This window comes from Equus asinus, chromosome 2 (assembly GCF_041296235.1).
Source record: "Equus asinus isolate D_3611 breed Donkey chromosome 2, EquAss-T2T_v2, whole genome shotgun sequence".
NCBI lineage: Eukaryota > Metazoa > Chordata > Mammalia > Perissodactyla > Equidae > Equus > Equus asinus.
This window is the reverse complement of record NC_091791.1, coordinates 59,510,754-59,530,462: the sequence shown is the minus strand read 5'-3', so window position 1 is coordinate 59,530,462 and position 19,709 is coordinate 59,510,754. Positions and strand designations below refer to the sequence as shown.

The 19,709-nt window shown below is 53.0% G+C and overlaps 1 protein-coding gene across 1 annotated transcript; it reads left to right on the top strand.

The window, feature by feature from the left end:
- The first annotated feature begins 2,483 nt into the window (after nucleotides 1–2,483).
- On the top strand, nucleotides 2,484–18,607 carry TBATA (thymus, brain and testes associated). Its single transcript, XM_070519358.1, has 9 exons — nucleotides 2,484–2,524; nucleotides 3,814–4,049; nucleotides 6,033–6,188; nucleotides 7,092–7,177; nucleotides 8,449–8,625; nucleotides 10,573–10,654; nucleotides 11,473–11,617; nucleotides 13,110–13,162; nucleotides 14,172–18,607. Exons 1-9 carry the CDS (start codon nucleotides 2,484–2,486, stop codon nucleotides 14,255–14,257), a joined length of 1,062 nt encoding a protein of 353 aa, XP_070375459.1. The 3' UTR covers nucleotides 14,258–18,607.
- The last annotated feature ends 1,102 nt before the right edge of the window (nucleotides 18,608–19,709 follow it).

The window sequence follows — 19,709 nt, the reverse complement described above, 5'->3', positions numbered from 1 at the left end:
GGATCTTCCCACTCAGCTATCCTGCCTAAAGTAGGGCTGGAAGGATGCTCTGCGTCCTGTTGGCAGCCACCTCCTTTCCATCTAAGAGACAGCTGTGCGAATCAATCCCCAGAAACAGGATGTGTGGAGACAGATGCCTCCACGGTGGCATCTGGCCCAGCTGGCTGACAAAGCTGGGACCCAGCACAAGCAAACTTCTTTGCCAGTTTTTCTCTCTCTGCCTGCTGCTCGCTGGCTGAAACCAGCCCCTGACTCTCATTCTCTCCCTGGGTCCCCATTGAAAGTGCTGAATGGGAGGTACAGCGGGAGCTTGGAGGGAGAGCGGGTCCTCAGCGAGCCCTGCCTGTCCCTCCAGGAGAGTAAGAGGAGCTGGGTGGGGGTGAGGAGAGGGGTGCTGGGGAGTGGTTCTGGAGTTGTGGGGAAGGGGTAACCTAGCAACCACTGGCTCATGTGGTCACAAAGCTGACGGGCTTGCCCACAGAACAAATGAGCCTTCCCGTTGATGTGTCCTCTTGCTCCTTCCTGCTCCGGCAGCAGGGACTTCTCTCCCACATGCTATAGCGGCCACTTTCCTCGGTGAGTCCAGGGATCTCTCCAGGGTAGGAAATGGACACTAGAGCCAGACTGGGGCCCAGGGGTGGGCCCAGAAGGGCCCAGATGGGGAAAGGGAAGTTCCATCTCTGGATTGGTGTGAGCCTTCAGACCCCTTGTGCCTGGCTGGCTGGGGGTCCACAGGGGAGAAGGAAGTGAGGACAGGGGCAGACTCATGGGGGCTCAGCCTGTCCTGCTAGAGTCCCCGTTGACCCCTCTACAGAGCTGTGGTGTGTGACCCATTAGTGGCTTATAAAATCAGTTAAATAGGTCACACCTAACATTTACAAAATGCGAACAAAAAGTAGGATGAAAATATCAGTGTGCATCATATATATTGCTTCGGGATATTGTTGCTTCAGTTTCACATACACACGCAAGCGCCTGCACACACATGTATGCACATGCATATAGATCATGATGTAAAAATGAACTTCTTACCGTGGTCACAGCCAAAAGCGTTTGAAAGTCTCTGTTCTAGTGAGTCCCTTTTCCTTAGGCAGATGGGTTTCCAGGCTTCCAAATGCCCTGTCCTCAAGCTTACAGCCTCTCAGCCCCAGAGCCTAGCCCCTGCCATCAAGGATGTCCAAAGCCTCCTTCAAAGGAAGCTCTGCCAGTTGTTGTTCTCTTTAGAGGAAAGATCAGGAGCCTTCGAGTCAGGAGGCCCGGCTCCTTGATGTGTGATCTCACAGTCTCTCCCCTTCCCCAGTCTCTGGCAGTGCTGCCTGCCGCCCTCCATCCTAACCTGACGAACCAGACCACCAGAGTCCACGAGTCTGAGGGCTCCTTCTCACATGCACTGATTTCCTGCCCCAATCCCATCCCTGGGCCCTGCAATGCCAGCACAATGTCTATATAGATGCAGACCCACAGATTTGGATTAATCACGATTCTTCGCTTTGACGTCTATCACCCATCATCCATGTCACTTAATTAGTTTACTTAATAGTATAATGAACACCAGTAACTGCACCTCCCAAAACCCAAGAACTAGAACATCACCACCAAGACACCTTCCATGCTCCTCTCCTGTCCTCTCCCTGGCCCCGCCTGCCCGCCGAAATAGCCACTAGCTGAATCTTGTGTCTAGCATTTCCTCACCTTTTTTTTTGTTTAATCACGTTTATGATAATTTTGCTTGCTTTCAAATTTTATTTATTTATTTATTTATTTTGAGGAACATTAGCCCTGAGCTAACATCTGCCACCAATCCTCCTCTTTTTGCTGAGGAAGACTGGCCCTGAGCTAACATCCATGTCTGTCTTCCTCTACTTTATATGTGGGACGCCTGCCATAGCACAGCTTGATAAGCCGTGCATAGGTCCACGCCCAGGATCTGAACCAGTGAACCCTAGGCCACCGAAACAGAGCGCACGAACTTAGCTGCTACACCATGAGGCCAGCCCCTCCCACTTTATTTTTAAAAAGAATCTCAGGCTATAGGATCTTCTGCAACTTGCTGTTCTTGACTTAGCGTTATATTTGTAAGATTCATCTATGTTGCATGAAGCTGTGGTTCATTCATTTTCATTGCAATATAACATTCAAGGGTCTGAGTGTACCACAGCTTGTTGATCCATTCTTCTGCCTTTGGACATCTGGGTTGTCACCGGGTTTTTGCTGATTTGAACAATGTTAGTTTAAATATTCTTACAAACAGCTCCAGTTGCACATCTGCAAGAGTCTCTCTTGGGCATATATCTGGGAGAGGTATTGCTGGGTCATATGGCATGAAAATGTTTAATTTTACAAGATATTGCCAATTTTTTCCCTCTAAAGTGTCTGTTCCAGTTTACACTCCCACCACCAGCCTATGAGAGTTCCTGTTATCCATCTTCAACACTGGTATTAAGTGTACTGGTCTTTACTCCGTTAGAAACCCTCCAATGGCTATGGAGGTGGGGACCCAGTTGGCTGAACAGCCACCGATGAGGTAAGGCCCCAATGCTGGCTGAGGAGGGGTGAGGATGGGGCAGGGTGGAGGACCAAGGCGGCCTCGGGGGAACTCCACGGATGGGTAGAGGGTAAGGAGGCTTCAAGGCAGGCAGTACTTGCTCACTTTCCACTGGTGTCAGTCAGGCCCCCAGTGGGTTCTCAGGTCCGAGTTGTCACAGGTCACAGGCTGGACCCCTCCCTGGGGGCGGGGGGAGGAGGGGTGGCAGGGGGCAGGAGCACTAAGCACAGAAATTGCAGGGGTTTTCAAGGGTGACTTCTCCTGCTAGTTGGGGACAAGGAAGGTCAGCCAACTTTGACTATCAGAGAAAGTTTGCTGTTATTTCTTTAAGTCCCAGATCCCTTAGAGACGAGTTAAGGAGAGAACAGGAAACCCAGGGGCCTGGTCAGCGAAATCCTCAGAGGGTCCCGGGGCAGAATGACTTGCTTAGCACATCCAGAGTCCATCTATATACTCCAGGACTCCCTTCAGCCAGGGCCACCAGAAGGGAATGCAGACAGCGAGCAGGCAGGGGGTACTCCCAAGCCCCGGGCGGAGAGCAGACCACCTTTGGATCCTTGCTGGACTGACCTCGACCTCTTCCTCCAGGGTCAGAGGCACAGTGTCCTCAGGAGAGGGAAGGGGTGCAGGGTGGAGGACAGAGAACCTGAGACAGTTTGACTCCCGTGAAGCGAAGAGCTTGAAGCTTCCCTGCAGCGTTGCAGCCCTGATAGCGTCAGCTCTGCACCTCCTGGGAGGGGCCCCCTTGGTAGAAAGACTTGGATGCCGAGTCTGGGCCAAAACTGCCCCTGAGGGCATGGGGGGAGGGTGACGGCCTACAGCTGGCTTCTCCTGACCTGCCAACAGTTTGGCTTGGGGAGAGGCCCTTCTGGGTTAGCCCCCTGGCCCTGGAGGTGTATATAGTGTGCCTTTGTTCCAACGCAAGTATTTGGAGGAGTAGGTGAGTCGGTAGCTTTTCTTTCTGGCTTTAGAGATGGTTTCTGGGAAACAACTGGGGTCCTGGGAGGTTCCATCTGAGTTCTCTCAAATGGATCCTAGCTCCGGGCTAAGACATCTTAGAAAGACAAAGCCTCCTGGTACTGGATTGCACCAATCGGGAATGGACCCTGGGGAAGGCTCAGCTTTGGGTGTCAAGGGGGTGGTGGTGAAATCCTGGAAACCAGATTTCAGGGTCTCAGGAATGGACTCTATAATAAACACAGCTCTGAGCTAGGCTGCGCGCTGCTGCCAGGAGGCTCCATTAACTTCTCCTTGACCCTCTCCTTCAGTCCAAAGGCTGAACCGAAGCCTGAGAAGAAGTCAGGGCACAGGCCAAGGAACCATGGGGACAGCAGGCCACAGAAAGAACCGATGATCCCAGGGATCGTGGATTTCGAGCTGATCCGAGAGGCACTGAGGACCCCCATACCCCAAACCCCTGGTGCCTACCGCTTTGGCTGCCTCAGCCACCACTCCTTCTTCTCCCGGCACCACCCCCACCCCCAGCACGTGACCCACATCCAAGGTAGGGCTGGGGGAGGCAAGGCCTGGCTGGCGGCGGTGGGGCGGTCTGGAAAACTGGAAAGGGAGGACCCAGCCCCTGTTTCCAGGCTGAGGTCCAGAGAGGATGGGAACATGGCCAGGGTCACAGAGCTGCTTGGCCACTTGCAAGCACTTGGCCAAGCCAAGACTTGCCTTGGGGGGCAGGCTCCAAGGGCAGGCTGCACATCCCTACAGGATTTCTCTCACTGCCCAATCTCCCATTTTACAAATCAGAAAAAGAAAAAGGGATGAACATTCTGCCCCAGAGCTGTGCTCTTTTGTCTAACTCAGGCCATTTCATCCACTCAACCATTCATCAAATACCCACTGAGTGTGAACTATGGGACAGGTACTTTCTTTAGACCCTGGGGATATGGCCCATACTGACAGTCCCTGCCCTCAGGGAGCCTGCTGTCTGGTGGGCAAGGATAGGAAACACTAAGTATCAGAGGTGGTAAGTCCCAAGGCTATGGAGGGGAGACCTGACGAGCAGCATAACATTTGAGCAAAGAATGAAAGGAAGAAAGGGCATGAACCAGGTGGCCATCAGAGGGATGAATGTCCCAGGCAGAGGGAAGAGTAAATAGAAAGGCCCTGAGGCGAGCATCCTGGCTCTGTTGGAGGAACAGCAAGGAAACCACCCTGGCTGGAGCAGAGTAAGGAGGGTGAGAAAGCAGATGTATCAGAGACACAGTGGGAGCCCAGATCACGTGGGCCTTGGGGGTCACCGTAGTCACCATTAAGCCATCTCATCGAGTCAGATGGGAGCCATTGGAAGGCTGAGAGCAAAGAAGTGACAGAAGTGACCTACTGGCCTCTGTCTGGATGGTGGCCCAGACCAGGAAGGTAGCAGTGGTGGAGTTAGTGGTCCCGCTCCTGAGATGCGCAGAAGGGAAAGCCAACAGGAATTGCCGACTGATTAGAAATGGGCTGTGAGGGGAAGCGGGAGGCAAGGCCGACTCCAAGGTTTTTGGCTTGAGCAACTGGAAAACTGGAGTTGCATTGCCTGAGACAAAGAAGACTGCAGAAGGGGTGAGTGGAGCTGGGCGGAGGAGTCAGGAGTCTGGTCTGGGATGTGAAAGAGGTGAGATGCCTTTTAGACGTCCAGGTGGAGCTGCAGAGTGGGCAGCCGGGTCTTAAGTCCAGGGGAGAGATGTGAACATGAGAGCTATTCGAGTAGGGACTGTGTTGGAAGGGGCATGCCTGGGTGGGGTCACCCAGGAGAATGTGCAGATATGGGAGGGGAGCACCTGGGCCTGAGCCCTGGGGATCTCAGGGCTAGGAGGCTGAGGAGATGCAGTGGAAGCAGCAGAGATGAGGAGCAGCCCCGAGCTAGGAGGAACCAGGAGAGGGAGGAGTCTTGCACCGAAGGAAAGTGCTTCAGGAAGGAGAGAGTGAGCAACCACGCTGAGTCCTAACCAGGCAGCTCCTCCAAGCTTAACTATCTGATGAACCTAGAATGGCACACAGACCTTGGCTGGAAGGGTCCTCATGTGTACACTGCTTGCTGCCACCTCCAGGCTGCCGTGCTCTCAGCCCTGCACAGGCTGAGAGATGGCGGGAAGTCTTATCCAGAGGGTCTGGCGAAATCTCCTCACAGGCTCTGGCTTAATGCCCCTGCCCTCACGTGCCTGCCTCTGTGCACTGGCACCTGCAGTTGGTTGCTCTGTCACAGAAAACCAAAAGGACCCCAGGACTAGGGTCCCTGGAAGCCTGGGTTCTTGTCTCACCTCTGCCTGACTTGCTGTGTGACCCTGAGCACATCCCTTCCATTGTCCATTGTCAGTGCCCCTGTGGGTGAGGTTTCGGTGGTGGCAGAGGCCCTCCCAGCTCTAGTGATCTATGGGCTGTGGCTAGTGGAAGAAGTGGGGCCAGTGCTCTCCCTGCCCACCAGCCTCCTCCTGGCCTCCCAGAGTTCTTGGGGTGCACCCAGGCCTCCCTTCCCACAGCCTCTAACCCTCCACAGATCTCACCGGGAAGCCTGTCTGTGTCGTCAGGGACAAGGTCTCTCTGGCCGCTTTGCCTCACGCCGCATTCTTATCCCGCTGTCTGATGGGGATGCCTACCATCTCTCTCCCTATTGGAGACCCACAGTCCAATCGCAACCCCCGGCTTTCTTCTGGTGGGTACTTGGGCCACATCCCCACTAGCTCGGGGTTCCACCTCTCCCCAAGGGCTGCCCCTCTTGGGCAGGTGCCTGGGAAGGAAAAGGCTACTGCTATTAGGTTGGGGGGGTTCCAGTGGGGTACCCCACTTTTTTCCTCATTTCCTCAGACAGTTGCATTATTCCCACCCTACCCGTCCTCAGAAATGTGCCCCTGCTTGGATTTGAGGTGTTTGAGAAGTTATAACAGGCAGAAGACAAGCAGATGGGGGCAGCAGTGATGTGACTTACAGCTGCAGACAGGGACACTGTTGGAAATATTCAGAAACTTGCGTGCTCAGGCTCCGGCCAGTCAGAATGATCCACCATAGACAATGCTGGAGCAGCGTTCCAGAAGCCTCTGCTCTGCCCAGCCTTCCCCTTCCCTCAAGGTGGGCGGAGGCAGGGGCCAGGCCTGTGGAGGAGGCTGGGACAGGTGCAGGGCCGAGGGGTTTGGCAGGTTGCTGAAGCGCTCCTTACTGGCCTCAGCCTCTCCGGGAGCAGTTCAACGTTTTCATAACTGGCGCAGCATCTCTGCTGAATCTCAGTCCCAGCCTCCGGTTCCTAAAAGAGGCAAAGCTGGATTAAACCACGGGCATCTTGGTATGCAGCCAAATGCTCTCCAGCATCTCCCAGTGAAGCCACAGCCTAGGATGTGAACCTCAGCCTCCCCCAGGAGCCACCCGCTCCACCCCTGCCCATGGTGTGATTCCTAATCCTTCCCCCAAGGGCACTGCCTCCCCTTTCCCTTTAAGATGCCAGTGAAGTCTGGAAGGAGGGGAGGCTCTTCCACACACAGCCCTCCCAAACCCCAGTGCCACAGGGAGGGCAAGGAGGAGAGCCCCAGGTGTCAGTTGGCAGGATCTTGTCCCCTCCTCCCAGAGGCCTGGAGGAAGGAGTTGAAGGACCTGGCTTCCCGGGTGGCCATCTTCACCAAGGAGAACCAACTGAAGAACAAAGAGGTGGGTGCAGAACAAGGGAGCTGTCTGGGAAGAGACCAAATGGATCCATCCCTTTGTAACAAAATCCCTCCCAAGGGGGTTCAACCCGACCAGACCAGCAGTAGAGCAAGTTCGCGGAGGCGCTGCTGTTGACACTGGGGGGGAGGGGCCAACAAACGCAACCGAAGGGAGAGGGTCGCAGCCAGGGCTCAGAGGAGGAGAGACCACAACTTGCTGGAGAAATCCAAGACGGGCTCAGAGCTTAGAGGTGGACTGGGCACACATTCCTAGTGAAGACACACAGCACGAAAGCTCAGACGCTAGAAAGCACAGGACGTCTTTAGAGACCGGGGGCTGGAGCGCAGGTGTAAGTGGGCAGCAGTGTGCGAGAAGGTGGGAAGGGGGCCGACTTAGAAGCTGTGCAAGACCAGCTTGTTCTTTTGAACTTCTGAACTTAGTGTAGTGTCTGATCACATAGCAGTAGAGAAACACTGACGCTTTTCAAACAAGATGGGTGGCCTCATGGGTGCTATGTGCCCATAAACCAGGAAAGACAAGTGGGAGGCAACTTGAAGGCAGTTGGAATTGGTCCCAGGACAGGCCTGGCCCTTCGTGGCTGAGTCTGGTCCTGCCCTTGTCTTAGGCAACAGAGTTCTCGTCCCCACTCTGCAGCTGACTCACCCAGGGCAACTCAGCTAAGCTGTCCGGGTCTCAGTTTTCTTACCCTTAAAATGGGGAGAAGGATACCACCAGTCTTAACTGGAGTTGCAGGGACAGGAGGGCCCAGGCGCTGTGCCTACAGGCCTAACTTGAGGGTTTCCCAGGGCAAAGAAAAGAATCTGGGGACAGCTGAGGTAGGAAGTAAGGCAGGTGGTGGGGTCCTTGGTGCAGCAAGATACTGTTTTCAAATCTCTGATAGGCTGGGGAGAGAAGCAGCAATGGGCCTGCCCAAGAGGAAGTATGAGGACCATGCAAGGACCAACAGGGGCAGCCAGGGTCCTACAAAGTTCCAAGAGGAAAGGCTTTGGCTATAATGGAGGGGCTCCCAATGGGGAGAGGGGTCTAGGACAGTGTGGGCTGGCCTGGCCAATATTCCGGGTCCCTGCAACACTGTGATGCTGGTATTCCAGGAGAGGAGGTGGTGGGTGCCCTGGAGGTGTGACCCAGCCTTGTCTCCCCTCCCCCCCCCTCCCCTCACTTTCCCTCTCCTCTCGTCTCCTTTCTTCTCTTCACCACTGCCTTCTCCTCTCTCTCTCTCCCCTCACCCCATCTGGAGTCTCTGGCGACTTTTCTCCCAGCAGAAAGAGGAGCCTCAGCGGGAGCAGAGGGCAAAGTACTCTGCGGAGACTGGTAGGCTCATCCCTCCTGCCACCCGAGCTGTCAGCCGCCGCCACTCCCGCCGCGGCCAGCAGAACAATGCTTCAGGCCGAGATGGAGGAGGCCAGACCTTTGTCCTTCAGGATCAGGAGCTGCTGGTGAGGCCCTGGGAAGGCTGGGGGCCATGGCCCTAGTCTGAGGGCAGAGAACATGGCTGGACCAGCTCCCTGGCTCCCAGCAATCCCAACTAGGACCCTCATACACTGCCTTAAAGTGTGGCCTTTCCCAGGAATACTGGTACCTAATTCTGTAAGACTGACAACCCCAGACCTGGGCGTCAGGAGTCTGGATTCCAATCCCCGGGGCCCCTAGGTTTCCGTGTAAGCCTTTCCCTCTCAGTTAAGTCCCTTCCCCTTTTGGGGCCTTAGTTCCATGATCTAGCCAAACCGGAAGCATGAACGTGTTATTGCGAAGGTCTGTTCCAGCTGCCACTTGACGAGTTAATGAAGGGAGCTACAGTGGTGGAATGAGAAACTTGGAGATGAAGGTCCTGCCTAGTGTGCCTCAGACCACACCCCAGTGTGCTGCAGCCTGCAGTCTGCAGGCTGGTCCCCAGCCTGGTCTCCCCATGCTCCAAGAGGGGTCTGGTCTGTGCTACAGTAAAGCACAAAGCTCATTTTCTCCACGTTCAAGTTTCCCCATGCAGGTCTGAGATGAGTCCATGACTCCTTCCCGTAGGTTAAGGCAATGAAAGTCCCTATTAAAATGCACATGTGTTCTCCAGGGAAGGCCAGACCATTAGCCAGCATCTCGACCCCTTCCCTGTGACCAGTGCTTCCAAGCACGCTGTCCTTTTGGAGCCTTACAACACTCCAGTGAAGTGGATAGAGCAGACAGGGTCTGGGATCCCCATTCCACAGATGAGGAGGCTGAGGCCCTGCCAGGTGACATTCTGTGATCCAGGTCCCCAAAGAGGGAGAAGCATAGCCGGGACTAGAACACAGTACTTTCTCCACCATAGGGCGGCCTCACCTTGCCTGGAATTAGGTTCTCGGGTCCTGTGGGGAGGGGGCACAGGGCAGGTAAGTTGGCTGCGGAGAACGGAGAAGGGCCCAGGGCAGACCAGAGGTGTGGGTGGAACTTGCTCCAGCAGGTGAGTACCTGGGGATGAGGGTGGGCACCCGAACAGGCGTGGGCCTGAGGAGCGGCCTGGCCTAGTCCCTCCTCTGCCAGGGAGGAGCCAGACCCCTTCACGTCCTGGGAAGACTGACTACCAAGCACTGAGGGAACCCAATTTCCGAGGACTCCAGGGGCTCCACCTCCCACCACGGGCCCCAACTCCAGCTGACCATAGCCACAGGGGCCATCAGCAATGCGGCCCAGGGAGCCCCGTTGTCCATCCAAGACAGAGCTGGATCTTTTCCTGGTGATATTTGACTGGAGAACAGTGGGGAAAGGACCCTGACGTAGCAAAGATCCCGAAGGCTGAGACTGTGGCCAGGAGCAGAGGGTGCACACTGCTCATCAAGAAGGAGCCCTGGCTGAGCGGTTCGCAGAAGCAGCAAGCCCTGACCCTCAGGCTGCCCACTAGGGGCACCCCACCTCTTTGCTGACATCTCCAGACTCTGAGCTTTGGAATTTGAGAGTGGGGAGGCCTGTGGGGTCCCTGAAATCCCCACACCAAGGACCCAGGCACTGGGGACTTGCTGTGTCTCCGAGGAGCTGACTGGCCAGCTCTGACTTTACCCTCACAGTGAGGGACTCTGGGGTACACTCAGCCCAAGAGGGGCTCAAGGGTGAGGAGTCCACACATCTGATTCCGAGGCTCAGCTCTCCACCCGCTCCCTGCTAGGGGTGCTCCTCCATCAAGGCCTCAGTTCCTCATCCATCCAGTGAGGAGGCTAACAGTCTTCCTCCAGGGATGTCAGGAGAGACAGCCCTCTGTGAAGTGCAAAGTCCCAAGCAGAGGGGAGGCAGGGACCATCGTGGGGACCTGTTTAGCCAAGCATGTGGCTCTGGGAACCAGTTTGTTGGGGAGGGGCCCATGCGTTGGCTGGAACGTGCTGTCCGGGCACACTGACCCGGGCCTCTTCTCCTGCCCACAGATCCTGGAGCTCCTTTGTCAGATCCTGCAAACAGACTCCCTGAGTGCCATCCAGTTCTGGCTTCTCTCCGCTCCCTCCAAGGGTGAGGATACAGCCCCATGCCTGGGTCCTTCTCTGAGTGGAGACAGATGGTTCTGCAGGACTCGGTTCTGCAGGACTCAGATGTCACTCAGCAGTCACCCCAGGGCCTTCTGCCTGGGCCTCTTCTCCTTTTTGGAGCCCCACACCAACCTTTTCCGTCTGGACAATGTCACTTCTCCTTCCTCCAGATTCCTCAGCAGGATTTCTATGACCCTGTTCCTTGGAGGGGGTCCCTTTTCCACACTGACCGCAGGCCTCAGCACCTGGGAGGGAGAAGTCGAAAGACCGTACTTAGCAGACACAGCCCCTCATCTACCACTGTGGAAAAAACACACACATGCAAATCCATGCACATAAGAGCACACATGTATATGCGCATGAATATGCGTGGACATACACCCACGCACTGGGACAGCAGTTGGAGGCTGTATTTAAGTGAGAGGGTGAGGAGTGATGGGAGCCAGACAGCTTATTGGAGAAGGCTTCCTGGATGGGGGAATGGGGGCTAGGGGGTGGAGGGCTGATCCCCAGCAGGCTTCCCAGAAGGGCCAGGGAGTGTGGTGGGCAGCTGGGCCAAGAACAATGTACGCAGGAGGGGGGTGTGAAGGGCTGGGCATGGTGCACACACTGGGGCCAGGAGAGAAGTGGGGATCTCCCCACCGGGACAGAGGGCAGAGTGTGAGATGGCTAGAGAAAGCTGCCCTGGGCCAGCGCTGGGCAGAAGAGCTGGAGGCCCTGCTTCCTGCCTGCCCCATGTAGGGACAGGATGGGGGCTGGGGTCATGGCCCTGAGGACTCTGCCTCCTTGCTGTGCTTACAGAGAAAGACCTCGCACTCGGGCTCCTGCAGATAGCCGTGGCTCAGCTCCTTCCTCAGCCCCTCGTCTCCATCCCAGCAGAAAAGCTCCTGAACCAGCTCCAGGAAGTCCAAGAACCACCTCCAGAGAGGAAACAGCCACCCTACAGGTGGGCTTGGCACCCCTCACCTGCCCCTCTGTTCCCAGAATGGCTCCGTCCTGTTCAGCCATCTGTCCTCCCAGATGAGAAGGGAGCCTGGCACTGGCCAGAGCCGCGGCTGACTGAGCCTGTCCTGGAGGAAGGCTCAGTCCCTCTCCAGACATCCTCCAGTTCTACCTGTGCTGCTGGAAGGCCCACTCTGCCAGGCTAGACTCTGTTGCCAGCTGTGGGGGATGCCCGAGGGTGTGACCTGTGTCAGCTGTAATAAGAGAGGGCTGGATGAGCCACATCTAGGCCTCCAGAAGCTCTTGGTCTTTGGGAAGACACATTTACGCCAGTTTTAAGTGCCCTGGCTGGCTGGAGAGAGAGATTCGTGACGAGCTGGGGAAAGGGAAGGTGAGGGACAGCCTCACAAAATGGGTGAGCAGGGCCTGAGTGTCAGCAATGGAACTCGTAATGTCGGGGGCTCACTCTGTGGGCCTAACATTGCCGGGTGTTCTATATACTTCTGTCCATACAGCCACCCACGGAGGCAATATTGCCTCCATTTTACACATCAGAAAACTGAGGCTCAGGAACAGTCAAATGACCCCCAAAGTCCCCTGGCTGGTCAGCAGAAGAGCTAGGATTCAAACTCCAAGCCCAGCAGTGCCCAGCCTCACCAGGGAGCTTGTTAAAAATGCAGATTCCTAGAGATGCTAACACCGCAGGTTGGGGTGAACACAGGGATGTGTATTTTTAACAATCACCTGAGTATTCCTGATAGAGCTTGGGAACACTGCTGGGATGGATTTGAGTGAGCAAAGGAGAGGGTGGATAAAGTCAGGACTGGAAGTCAGGATTGTGCACACTTTGGGGAATGTGAAGTTTGGCGGTGCTGGAGTGTAGGCAGGCTTGGTGAGAAGGGGTGGGTTCTTAGATTTGTGGGAGGCATGGGTCTTGCTCTAGCCCTAGACTCGTTTTCCCTTCCACTTTGAGAGACCAGAGGAAGCACAGGAGGAAGGCAGTGTTCACTGTGACCTTGGGCAAGCTGCCTTCCATCTGTGAGCCTCAGTTTCACCTTCTCAAAACCCCCTCTCCCAGAGGTGTAGGGAGGAAAAATTCTATCGGGTGGGGTGCATAGAAAGGCTTGCCGAAGTGTAAAGCCAATCCGAGACTGAAGAGCGTCCTTCATGCTGTAAGTAATTCACTAGGGAAGCAGCGGTTCCCGGCTTCTCCACTGACGCAGGAAGGCTCCTTGTCTGCGAGGAGCCAGTGGCTTCTCTCGTACTTCCTGGGATGGGAGGGCCTTGCTTCCTTGTGGCTGCAGCAGGCAATGGAGTCCCAGTGGTTGGGGTCCCGCCTGGGCTGGTGCCAGCCGAGGACAGACACTTGCTGCCTCTCTGGGAGGGGCCGCTCTTGCCCCTCCCTGGAGCACCTTCCTCGCCTCCCTGCCTGCCCTGCCACTCTGCTGGGTGGCTCCAGCCTGACCCTCCCTGCCTCTCCTTTGTGTTGGTTGTAGCCAATCTCCGAAGAAGACGAAGACGCCACCTCTACCAAGGAGGGAGAAACCAGGTAGGAGGCCACTAAGCAGGTCACTCTGGGGGCTCGCTGAGGCCCAGCCTGGCTGGGGTCCCCAGGGGGGTCAAGGCACCCTGGAGATGAATCTCTGCCCAAGGAAGCTGCGCATCTTATCCATTCATCCATTCACTCATTCATTCAACAGACGCTTATTTAGCACCTGTGTGCTAGGCTCTGGAAACCCCTGGGGAAGAATTCAGACAAGTTCCTGCTGCCACGGAACTTGCATCCTAGGGAGGAGTGCAGACAACAAATAAAAACAATGGGGGGACAGGTGCCATAGGGAAAATAAGGCAGGGTGACAGTGATGGAGAGTGAGGGGTGGCCGCGTTGGGAGAGGGTTCCTTGAGCTGAAAGACAGCGAGGAGCCAGCCCTACACAGGTCGAGGGAGAGCCTATAAGCAGGGCTGCCAGCGCCTGGTGTGTTGGTGAAAGAGCAAGCAGACCACGGTGGTCAGGCCTTGAGGTGAGGGATAGTGGTGAAATGAGATGAGGCAGGTGGGCAGGGCCGGCCTGAGGGAAAGCAGGCGTGTGGTATCATGCAGAGGGCGTGAGGTGCACTGGAGGGTGACAAGCAGGGTGCAGCGGGCCCCCTCTGGCTGCTGTGTAGAGAATGGACTGTGGGGGCAAGAGAGGATGAGGGAGACCAAGTGGAAGGCTGCCGCAGGCATCCTGGTGCCTTAGACATGTGTGCGGGGGAGAGAGCACAGTGTCCTGAGTGGTGGGCAGGGTCTCTGGCATAGAGCAGGGACTTCATAGATATCTGTTACTTGCACACAGAAAGAAGAGGGTGGTAGTGAGGCTCAGACAAGGGGTCAGCTCCTCCCGGGCCCCCAGCAGAGCCCAGAGAAGAAGCTGGGCTTGACGCAGGCTCTCACACACCTCCCTCTGCTCTCGTACATCCGCCGGGGGACTTGCAAGGAGAAGGGGTCCCCCAGCTCTCTGGGGAGGGGCCTGGGCGCCCCTCATCCCCTCCTGCCTGCGGTGTCTCCCCTTCCCGCAGAGAACATTGGGAAAGCCCAAGTCCTCCGGATGCATTCCAGCCAGAACATGGAAGAGAAACCGGCAAAGCCAAAGGCAGAGTGCTGAGGACCACCAGCCTCTCTGCCCACCTTGCTCAGGACCCGCGTTCGGGGTTGCTTCTGCACCCACCACTGCAACAGCGATACATACTTTCATATCACATGGAGTCTATTAAAACACTGTCTTCCCTTTAAGAGGACACTTCCGCTCTCCTATCAGTAGCATGTCTGTGCTTGGGGCATTTATTCCAGGAGAGAGGATGAGCTGCACTGAACCATCCCCATGCCCTTGGAGAAAGCCCAAGTGCCATCAATCACATGGGCCTTTCCTGGTTCTTTTCTGTTCCAGGGAATAGAAAGGCAGATGGTGGTTAGGGCGGCCTGAGAAAGGGGCTCTGCCCCTCCTTGAGCCAAGACACACAGGGCTCTGGCGAGGTTAGAGCAGAGGTCAGGAGCCCACAGGCCTCCTTAGAACATCATCGATACCAATGATTGAGTTCCTACCAGGCCCTGAGGCAGGGACTTGGGGAACAGCTAATGAGGAATACTATGTGAATTGTTCTACAGGCTTTATGTGGGGTACTATATTTGATTCTCCCAAAAGCTCTATGAGGTAGAGTATTAATATTGTCACTCCCATTTTATAGATGAATAAACAGTCTCGGAAAGGTGAAACAGCTTGTCCAAGGCCACACAATAAGTGGCAGAGTCCAGATCCAAACCCAACATATCTGGCTCCAGAATCCTTGTTTCTATCCACTGTATTCTACTGCCTTACAAACAGCTGCCCTCACCAGAAGTTGTGGTTACATTCCTGAAAAGCATAAGGGTTAGCAAAATAGTGGTTGTCAAGATCAACGAGGAGAGGGACATTATATAAATGTAACCCAGATGCAGCTGGGGTATCTCTATCCTGTAAGATCTAGAGAACGTGGCCATGACCCTCTGGGAAGCCCAGTGTCTTCCTTGAGATTTTTGCAAATTTCCTGGGAACATGAAGGGGAGGGAGGCATCAAGGTTTGACAAAGTCATGGTCACCTGTGGCTCTGAGCTCCCACTTCTACTGACTCAGCCCGGTGGGTGGGTTGTGGTTCCATTCTTTGCTTGCAGCACTGCTCCACTGCACAGCAATTCAGATGGATTCAGTCCCTCTAGGTTCTCCCGAGGACCCCACTCACACAAAACTTCTGTGCACAGTAGGCTTCAGTCAAGGTCAGGGTGGGGATCTGCCTTGTATCCTGCAAACAGCTTCATGGTCCACATTAAATTGCCTTGTTTTTAAGAGTCCTTGGCCACTCTCCCACTGGGGATGGTTCCCTGGTAGCAGCTTCTCCTATAATAACTGTGCCCGCTGGCTTTCTCCATCCCTGTCCCCACTCCTGCCACCAGTCTTCCCCAGAAAGCCCACATTTATTTTATTTTTATTTTTTTCCAATTTTTTTATTGTGGTAAAATATACATAACATAAAATTTACCATTTTAACCATTTTTAATTGCTCAGTTCAGTGATACTAAATACATTCACACTCTTGTGCAACCATCACCACCATCTGTCTCCAGAACTCTCTTCATCTTGCAAAACTGAAACTCTGTGCTCAGGAACCAATAACTCCCCAACCCACCACTTACCCACCATCCCTGGCAACTACCACTCTACTTTCTGTCTCTATGAATCTGACTACTCTAGACACATCATATAATGGAATCATACAATCATACATGTTTGTCCTTTTGTGGCTGGCCTATTTCACTTAGTATAATGTCCACAAGGCTCGGCTATATGGTAGCATGTGTCAGAATTTCCTCCCACATTTATTTATTTCTTATTAATGCAGCAGCTCAGCTTCCTCTAGCCTCTCTTCTCAAACCTTCTAGCCCCACCTTAGCCTGGCCAACCTCGTCAAGGGGCTGAGCTGAACAGAAGGTCTGCTCAGGGGACAAGGTCTTTGCCCCTTGGCAGTTGTGGTTGTAAGAGTATAGCATCTTCCAGTATGAATAATTTTTTAAAATCCACTCAGTAAAAAATTCTAGAAGATATCTGCTTCCAAAATAAATCAGACTTGTTGGCACAAAAACCCTGGCTGTTTAGGTAATCCTTCTGTATCACCGTTAATTTTTCAGGAAATGTTGTATGAGAGTAATATTTGCCACTGCAGATTCTCATAATTTTGTTGTTTCATAAAGTGCACATCTCTTCAAAGTTACTTAGCCCATCCTTCAAATTTATTTCTTTATTTTGCTTTCTCTGGCTTGTGTTTGCTTTCGCAACTCCTTGAAAAATGCTCGTGTCACTGCCTGACCTTTGCACCCCTTATCATTGCACTTAAAGACAAGACTTCCTGGGCCTGGCTTCTTAGCCATATATTTTGAGGGTAGATAGATGACTTTTTCAGCAGTCCTGCAGTCTATCAGGAGAAAGAAAGAGAAGAGGACTCAGCCAAACCATGCTCATATGAAAACATCGTGGAAATAAACACTGTGATATGCAAATAGGAAACCACTATACTGCAAAAATATGGACGGCCAAGGTATGATTGTACGGGGTGACCTGTCCTCATTCAATGCTTGCAGCAACCCGTAAGGCAGGTATTACTATCCACATCCTACAGGTGGAAAATCCGAGGCTTAGAACAAAGTAACATGTCAAGGCTCACACAGCCAATAAACAGTGGCTTCAAACCCAGGGCTTTGGGGCTCCTCAGCCAGCGCTCTTTTCACTGTGCTACACTGCCATCTTGCAGGCCATACCCCAAGGCCCACTCTTCTCCAGATGAGAGAAATGGATCCTTTTCTCATTTCCAGCCACTTCACCCACTCTTGCTCCTGGTTCCTCTTCCCCATGCTTTGAAGACAGAGTTTGCTCTGACTCCTTGGCCCTCTGCCAAGTCCCCAGGAGGGCCTGCACCCTCTTTCTAGGTTTTAAGAGAGTCATTGCTAAACCCTAGGAGGACAGCCGGGAGGGCGGGGGGAATTTGAAGGTTCCAGACACCTCACAAAGCACTGGTCAGAGTTGTCACTGGCCTTCCTGGAAATGTGAGTGGTGTCGGACCTGCCTTCCTCGTCACCTGCAGTGGGCCATCTGTGCCCTCAGATCCTGTGTGGGTTGGAGGCCAGACTGGTTACTGGGCTGTGACCCATAAGGTCTGTTTGGCTTTGCAGAGTCTCTGTGCTCTGCTTGGCAACATTCCTTGTCCTCAGCGGCTTGGCCCCCATTGGGACAGCAAGGTGACTTCTGCTGGTGTCAGGACACCATGGTCACTTCCGGGTCACTCCTAAGTTTTCTCTGGCTCCAGGTCCTGGAATTTTTCTTCTCCCTGTCCTCTGCTTCTCTGCCTGAAACAGGAAGACAGATTCAGCCTTCCAACCTTCTCTGCTACGGCTCTAGGTTCTTCTTGGGACCCCAGTCTCTTACGTCACTGTGGTAGCCATTGTTTGGGCTGCCCAGGATGTCCCCGACCCTTCTTCCAGGGTGGACATGAGGCCTAGCTCTCTTCAATCAGAGCACCCCATCCCTGGGCACAGTGACCAGTTCAGGGGTAGGATAAGCATGTGACCCAAGCTGGGCCAATCACAGACTGTCCCTGGGAATTTTTTGTGTGTAGGGGGAGGAATATTGGCATTTGAGAGGATGCCATCATTGGTCATCATTGCTCCAAGGGGACACAGTCCTAGATTAAGTCACACCTGGTGGCCCTGATTCTCCCCATCCTTCCCCATTATATGAGACAATAACTTCTTAATCTTAAAGTTGACTTTTATGCATTTTTTAACATAAAACCATCTTACTCACTTTTAAGTTCAGGGATATTAAATAGATGAATGTTTTTGTGCTACCATCACCACCGTCATTCATTCCCAGAACTCTTTTTATCTTGCAAAACCGCAACCCTATACCCATTAAACAATAACTCCCCAGGCCCTCCCCCTCCCATCCCCTGGCAACCACCCTTTTGCTTTCCGTCTCCATGATCTGACTGTTCTAGGTACCTCACATAAGTGGAATCACAGATATTTGTCTTTTTGTCTCTGGCTTATTTCACTTAGCACAGTGTCTTCAAGATTCACCCACGTTGCAGCGTGTGTCAGAATTTCCTTCCTTTTTTAGGCTGAATAATATGCCATTGTATTTATATACCACATTTTATTTATCCACTGCTCCATTGATGGGCATCTGGGTTGTTTCTGCTTTTTGGCTATTGTGAATAATGCCACTATGTACATTAGTGTACAAAAGTGATTGATTTTTATGGCACGTGTAAGCAAAAGGATTCTGGATAATGTAAGGTCTTAGAGCTAGTGAGTGGAGGCTCCAGAATTAGAATTCAGGCCCATCTGACTCCAGAGTCACCAACAAGAGCCCTTGCTTTGCAAACTTGAACCATTCTTGTACCTCCATCATGAATTTGTCGCACTTGTTCACCACCTGTACCATTCTTTAATGTTTCTTTAAACTTACTTTTTTAATGCTTTTATTTAAGTAAATATAGTTTTTTCCTAAGCAATAATATCGATGGTGTCATGGTTTTGATGTATTATTTATAAAAGTATCTCATACACGTGAAAATAACATAGATGCATTAAGATTTAAAATGTTCCTCCCTGTGCCAGCTAAGTTCATCTATTGTACCAGCAGGTATACTGACCACACCCTGGGAAACATTGACTAGAACAGATTGCTGTTTGAAGATGAGAGAGCCACCCCTGGGACTCTTGGCTTAAGGACACACACAGGAGTCAGCTTCTTCCCGCCCACTTTGCTGGCTCAACAATTGGGCCCTCCCCAATTCCACTTCAATTGGTGAGACTGGAGACCCATTTCCAGCAAAAGCAGGGGAAGGTTGTACCTCACTGCTAAAGCCTGAGAATCCCATTGTTGGGACGGCCCTCAGAAGCCCTCTGGAACCCTTCCAGCCTCCAGGGAACCCCCATCGTAGCATCCACACATGGTGTCCAACTTCAGCTTGAACAACCACAGTAACAGATCTCACTGCCTCTCCACGCTGTTTAAGCCTTAGTTTTGCCCCCAGAGCCACAAAGATCAAGTCTTTCCCCTCCTCCCCTGGCTAGCTAATTTTCCCTTGTCAAACCTCATGTATAAGTGTCAATCGAACCACGCCTCCTTTCAAATATTTGTACCTTTTACTTTTTACTTTTCTTGTCTGATTGCATTAGCTAATACTTTCAGAGACTTTAGTTAAATAATGATAATAATGGATATTTAATGCTATTTTAATGGGAATGCCTCTCATTTTCCACTAAGTATAAGTTGACTTTGTTTACATATCAAAGATACATATGTATATATAAACTGAAATATTCACATGTTCTCGAAGTCATGCCAAGAAGTATCTTTCAATTCTTAAGCGTTTAATCCACACTGGAACCTTATGAAGTGAATACTATTGTTATGACAATTTTACAGATCAGGAGCAGAAAAAGAAGTAAATTGCTCAAGGTCATACAAGCAGCGAGAAGCAGATTCAGGCTTCAGACTTAGCGGCTTGAATGGGCAGAACCCA

Coding starts and splice junctions, on each gene's coding strand:
- TBATA (XM_070519358.1), top strand. CDS start 2,484: ATGGAGGTGGGGACCCAGTTGGCTGAACAGCCACCGATGAG. Junction 10,655..11,472: donor TCTCTCCGCTCCCTCCAAGG/GTGAGGATACAG, acceptor CTGTGCTTACAG/AGAAAGACCTCGCACTCGGG. Junction 11,618..13,109: donor AGGAAACAGCCACCCTACAG/GTGGGCTTGGCA, acceptor TGTTGGTTGTAG/CCAATCTCCGAAGAAGACGA.